Source organism: Wolffia australiana, chromosome 8 (genome assembly GCF_029677425.1).
Source record: "Wolffia australiana isolate 7733 chromosome 8, ASM2967742v1".
Taxonomy (NCBI): Eukaryota; Viridiplantae; Streptophyta; class Magnoliopsida; order Alismatales; family Araceae; genus Wolffia; species Wolffia australiana.
Window position 1 is genome coordinate 18,518,821 of NC_135842.1, and position 6,488 is coordinate 18,525,308.

Genomic DNA, 6,488 nt, shown 5'->3' on the forward strand with positions numbered 1-6,488 from the left:
AGAACATCCGGCGGCATAGATACTCTATAATCTAATTTTCTTCGAAATGAAAAATATTTGTATCCCAGTAGTGTCCTGGTTCAACCTCTTGGAAATGGGCTTGGCCCGGATTGATACAATAAACTGCGAGATCCGAAAGAAAAATCACGCCAATGTGTGGCGTTGATTTGTTACGTTTGCTAAGAGGAACGGACACAATTCCACTGTCTGCTTCGAGGATCACGACACATAGGCGAATCTTCGGGAGAGAGTTCTCTTCGTTGTAAATAAGACCGCCGATCGATCAAAGAAGTATCATAGGGCATCGAGGGTAGCGCGTGTCGTCGGCGAGCCAGTAAGTTGGTGGACAGCTTATCTGGTGCGATGGCTATAGAGGTGATCACTCCACTATTTTCTTTCATTGTTTCGTGTTAATCTTTTCTAGCCGCAATCTTGCCTGGACGGAGCAGCCAATCATCGTTCCATGTAGCCATCATCCTTCCATAGTGAAATTCGGTGTTGATTTCTTCGTCTCCGGCAGTGTGGAATTTCCGCAATCAATACCATCGGCCGACTAAATTGAGTCGATTTTCTCTCTAGTCTACTGACAGTCCTGCCTAAGATGTCCATGTTCTGCCTGCATTATTCCCTTAACGTCGACGGATGGTCTGGTATTTTCTAGGCATGGTTGATGGACGATTGCAAGGGGGACCAGAGACTTCCTCATCACAAAACTCCTAACGAGTATGTTCCTCTAAGCCAACTCTCAGGTAACTCTTTAGCAGCCTCGAATTGGTAGCTTTTTGGGAATTTTTCCCTTTTCCGCCCTTTGGTTTTCGAGTGACTGCCTATCGAAAGACGTCTCTTTTCATATCACTCGCCAGCACGTTTTATTTATTTTGAGTGAGCATTCAGATGCCCCCGACACGAAATCTCTTCCCTATGATAATCGATTTTCATCTCCGCGCTAAGACCAACAAAGAGAACTAATTTTCAGTTTTCTGTCTGAGTTGCCCAACCATCTTCACTTCGTCTTCTCATTTTAAGGAACATGAAATAAATACAACATCGACAGTATATTTTTTCACGGGTAACGTGGGTTTATCCTAAATAGCTGCGGAAGTTACTTGCCTACGGACATATGGAACAGAGACTGATACTGCCGTGGCTCTCTTATAGTGGCACCAGGTTGGGCAGAAATCAGATCGAGCCCTCTTATTTCTAATCGAAGTTCCTCCTGAGCGCGAGAGAAAGACCTTTGCGGCTTATATAATAATAATTATTATGTAAAAGTTTTAATAATCTTTGTACCGAATACTCATATGTTGATCTCAATTCATAGAGATCGGAGTCATGTACTGGCATATTGACCCAGAAGGCTACGAACGGAACCCATCATTAAAAGAAATCAGGGAAAGCAGGGGTTACGATTACATGGTACATCTTGTGTTCTGAGTCCGTCTTCCTCACTTTTTTGTCAGACTTTCTCTTCTCGGATTTGACTTTTTTTCCTGTAAAACTAGGACTTCCTGGACCTGTGCCCGGAGAAGGTTGAGAACTACGAAGAAAAGCTGAGAAACTTTTTCTGCGAGCATTTGCACGCAGATGAAGAGATACGCTACTGCCTAGAAGGAAGTGGTTACTTCGATGTCCGCGGGAAGGATGACCGTTGGATCCGCATCTGGATAAAGGCAGGGGATCTCATTGTCCTTCCCTCTGGAATTTACCATCGCTTCACTTTAGATACGACAAACTACATCAAGGTAATTACCCGAACCTGGGCCTCTTTTTTCGTACTACTTGCTTGCGAGTTGAATCGGATTCTTGATACTTGGTGTTGGATAAACGCACAACGATATATATTCAGTCCCTCTATGCGCTATGCGTTCGTGTATGTAGAAATGTCTATCTTTCTGAGGTAATCACAAGGAGAACTGAACTCGGCTTCTACGCGCAGCTGATGAGGCTCTTCATAGGGAAACCTGTGTGGACGCCTTACAACCGGCCCCAAGAGGATCATCCGGCGAGGCAAGCGTATGTGAAGACTTTCTTGGAGGACAATTCTGACAATGTCATCGAGGCCTTCTGATTCGCATCTCGCATCTTCCATGTTTCCACCAAAAAGAGTCCCTGTGTAATGATCTATTCCATAAACCAGCTCTACCAGCTATTACTGTTACTTATGTGTGCGACCTCTCATTGAGAGGCTCTCAATGGAGCGTTTGCTTTTATCCTGATATTTAACACGGCTTACATGAAAAGGATCGGGGCTGGCTTCGGTTCCCAACAAGCCCACAATTTTTCTTTATCATATATTTTTTTACCCATTTCCTATTTAATGTGTCAATATTTTCCTAAATAGTACGTTGATAGAATGAGTAAACCCATATTATTTGATCATGTTCATTTATAAAAATACATATTTGATTGAAAAGTTGGAGCTGGTTTATTCATTCTAGCAGAAAATTAAAAATATTAAAATAAAAAATAGTAAGCGAAGTGATTATTTTCCCTCAGGACTCGCAGAGAATGGGGAATAAGCAAGAGATAGATATTTGGAAACTAAGAATAAGACTTAGTAGACAGCACCAGTCACTAACTATTGAGATGACTAAGGATTTAAAGCATAATATTTGAGACATATTTTTTAGGAATAGAGATCCCCCTAAATTCACTAGAGTCAATAAAATAGAACTTTAAGCTGAATCATAAACCTAAATTCCAGGGAAATTAACATATGAAAAAAACCCAAACTAGAGTACACCACTGATAAGCCAGATTTATGGCTAAACTATTTTTTAAGGTTTTTACTTTTAAAAATATATTTACAATAACTTTTTCTCTAGAGCAAAAAGTGTGTAAGGGTAGAACCAGGGAACATCGTGTCCCGGATTAAACGGCTGGGATGTGATGTGAAGGATGATGGGCGGTGACGGATGAGAATTTGATGTCAAGTTTGTCACGCCTCCCGTCCCGTCTTGCATCCCAGTTTTTTGACAGAATATGCTATGTTTTCATCACACATCACTGGACCACTCGTCTCCTCCTCGTCCTGTCAATAAAAAACGTTCCCGTCACTGGGACAACAGGATTCATCAACAAATACAAAAACTACGTGTAGTATTATAATTTATATTAAATAATTTCAATTCTCACCTTCTTAAAGACAATAACTTTTGAACTCCCCTGTGTCTTCTCTTCCCGCCGCCACACAAAATGTTCTTTCTCAACTGCCACTTTCTCGACCGTTGTCTGTAACTCTAGCTATGAATCTATGAGTAATATGCTTCTAAAATTCTCTCTTTCTCCTCTTTCTCAATCTATGAATCTATTGGTCTCTCTTTCTCTTCTTCCCTATCTCTGATTTTGTCTCTTTGATTTTCTCTCTCTATCTATCTCTGTCTCCCATTCTCTCTCTCAGTCTCTCTCTGATTCTCTCTCTCTTGGTCTCTCTCTTTTGATGGGTATTATGTGGTTTTCAAGCCAATCACACTGCTATATTTTTATTTAAGTTCAATGAATGAAAAAAATTAGTTCATTATTATTCCACTGTGGTGTTTGTAATGAAGTCCATGAATACATGCAATGACCTAGTGAATTATAATGAGATCATAATATTGTGATCACTAGTCTTTAAACAAGTATTCTAGATATTCATATTCGATGGATAGTCGACAAGGATATAAAATTATCATTATGGTAGAATAGCATTGTCTGATCCTACTTATAAGATAAATATGGTTGATCGTGTGGCTGTTACTGTGGAGACACTAAAGACAGATGGTGGGTTCTCTTCGGAGAAAGAGTACATTAAATTGATCTTAATGAATCCCTCAATGGTGTTATACCTAAAAACCAATCATGTTGATTCATGGCACAATTGTATAAGTGATCCATTGAACTAAGACACCAAGGACACCTCTTACATGAACGTCTATGTTTTGACTACAGCTTATGACCCTCTAGTCATGGGATTCAAACAAGTTTTATCTCAGATATAGTAAGAAGCCCACAGAGATGATTGTGTGTCAAAATGGGATCATTCACCCCTAGTAGAAGAGGAGATTGACTCTAGGAAGGCAATGCAGCTACATCCCTATCCATGGTAGTGAGGATATTGGAGAATGCATTCTCCAATGATCTTCCTTACGCATCAATACTAACCAAATGAAAGATTAGGGTTTGACGATCAATCATATTTTAAATCATATGTGAGTCTCGCGCGGACGAAGGATAGTACATGTATGGTAGCAGATGACATACAAGGTTCCATAAGAGAGTTAAAAGACTACTCTATATCTTCTAGAAGACGAGGTGTAGCTTGGCACCCCACGGGCTGGAAACTTGCCAATCAATTGGGTTAAATTGATCCTCAATTAATTAATCTATATGTTGATATAGTTAATTAATAAAGTTGGTCAATAAATGTTATTGGACCTTAAATTTATTGACTAGAATGGTATATAGGCCTAGAGGGTCATATGCATTAGACTAATAGGACATTGGAAGATATACTTTATTTTGAGGGTTTTGTGAAAAATCTGTAATGAGTATAAATAAAGGGGGCACCCATATTTGATACCCAGGCCAGCCAAATCTGGGCACCACCCACCTTTTTCTCTCTCTACATTCTCCACTCATCCCCTAAGTCATTGATGGTGAGAATAATCACAAGATCTTCAAGGCGTGGTCAACATGGAGAGGGGATCCAACAACCCTCTAGTCACATGGATATCTTCAGAAGCTGGGAAATTGATCGGCTTGAAATCACTCTCACAAGAAGCAAGTCAATGGTGGAAAAATTTCTGCAAAAGGTACTCAATACATTACATGTTTAGAGATTATTTAGGAGATGATCACATGCTTCCACTGCTGAAAATTAGTTTCTTGCATAAAAACCATAGCCCCACAACCCAACATTTGACTCTCTCTCTCCCTCTTGATCTCTCTCTATTTAACTCTCTCTCAGTCTCCTTCTCTTTCTTAAGCTCTCTCTCTCTATCTATGTTGATCTCTCTCTCTCTCACAATCTCCCTTATTATCTCAAGCTCTCTCTCTCTCTGACTCCATCTCTAAGTTTCCCTCTTTCTCTTGGTCTCCCTCCAACCTTTTTCTCTCAATATTCCTCTCTCCCTTTGGGCTCCCTCTGGCCCCTCCCTCTCACTTCTCTCTCTCCCTCTCCCTATACACTTTTTTCCCTCTCTCCCTCTCTCTCTCAGTATCTCTCTTGCCTCTCTCCCTTGGTTTCCCTCTCTCTCTCTCTCTCTCTGACTTCCTATCTCTCTCTATTGGTCTCCCTCGGGCCTTTTTTTCTCAGTCTCCCCCTCTTTCTTGGTCTCCCTCATGTCTTTTTTCTCTTAGTATCCCCCTCTTTCTTTCATTCTCCCCCTCTTTCTTGGTCTCCCCCATGTCTTTTTTCTCTCAGTATCCCCCTCTTTCTCTCATTCTCCCCCTCTTTCTTGGTCTCCCTCATGTCTTTTCTCTCAATATCCCCCTCTTTCTCTTGGTCTCCCTCTTGCCTCTCGATATCTCCTCTCTTTCTCTCCCTTCCCCTCTTGGTCTCTCTCTAGCTCTACCAATCTTTTCTCTCTCTTCTTCTCTCCCCCGGTTTCCTTGTCTCTTTGCCTCTCTCTCTTGTGGTGTTCCTCTCACTCTTGGTCTCCCTCTCTCTCTCTCTCTCTCTCTCTCTCAAACTTCCTCTCTCTATCGGTCTCCCTTTGGCCTCTCTCTTGGCCTCCCTCCTACCTATGTCTCTTGGTCTCCCTCTACCATGTCTCTATCGGACTCCCTCCCTCTCAGTTTCTCTCTAGCCCCTCTCTCTCACACACAACCTCCCTGAGGCCTCTCTTTCTTGGTCTCCCTCTACCTCAAACTCCCTCTCTCTCGGTCTCTCTTGGTCTCTCTTAGGCCTTTATCTTTTGTTCTGTCTCTTTCTCTCTTCGTCTCCATCTGGCTTCTCCCTATCTCTCTTCTCTCTCCCACTCTCTCGATCTCCCTCTAGCCTCTTGTCCTAAAAAATATCTTAAGGTTTGACTTGTTAAAACAAATAATAAATTATGGTTAAAAATGTCATTAAAGGCTTCTGGTTTATGCAAAAATATTTGTAAATTTTTGTATGAGCACAGGGCATGTAAGAGTCGAGTCCACAAAAAGCAAGTATTGAATAAGTGAATCTTATCCTTGATTTCTATTTTTTTAGAATTTTATTATTTATTTTAGGAAATAAATCCAATTTAATTAAAGAAAACTAGTGAAAATTAATTCATGAAAATTCTAAGAAGGTCATACAATATTAGAAAGAATGATCTTCGGAAGTATTATAGAAAGTTATAACAGAAAATTACTAGTTAATTCTAATTAAAATACCTTCTCAAATGCTTCTATAGTGCCAGGTGATGGTTGATGAAGATGAACGTGAGTGGAGTGGAGTGGATGAAAGAGATATCATGCTGGTAGCGACAAATATGATCATGGAAATGCGTCGACGAGCAATGGAGAGGGGGCTAATC

The 6,488-nt window shown here is 40.7% G+C and overlaps 1 protein-coding gene across 1 annotated transcript; it reads left to right on the forward strand.

The window, feature by feature from the left end:
• Window positions 1-363: 363 nt before the first annotated feature.
• On the forward strand, window positions 364-2,165 carry ARD4 (RmlC-like cupins superfamily protein). The gene is made up of 5 exons (XM_078579816.1): window positions 364-375; window positions 662-749; window positions 1,322-1,416; window positions 1,503-1,742; window positions 1,937-2,165. Exons 1-5 carry the CDS (start codon window positions 364-366, stop codon window positions 2,066-2,068), a joined length of 567 nt encoding a protein of 188 aa, XP_078435942.1. The 3' UTR covers window positions 2,069-2,165.
• Window positions 2,166-6,488: the final 4,323 nt, after the last annotated feature.

Excerpts from the sequence above, each read along its gene's own strand:
- ARD4 (XM_078579816.1), top strand. Across the intron at positions 750-1,321 it reads TCCTCTAAGCCAACTCTCAG|AGATCGGAGTCATGTACTGG; the intron begins GTAACTCTTTAG and ends CTCAATTCATAG. Across the intron at positions 1,417-1,502 it reads GCAGGGGTTACGATTACATG|GACTTCCTGGACCTGTGCCC; the intron begins GTACATCTTGTG and ends CTGTAAAACTAG.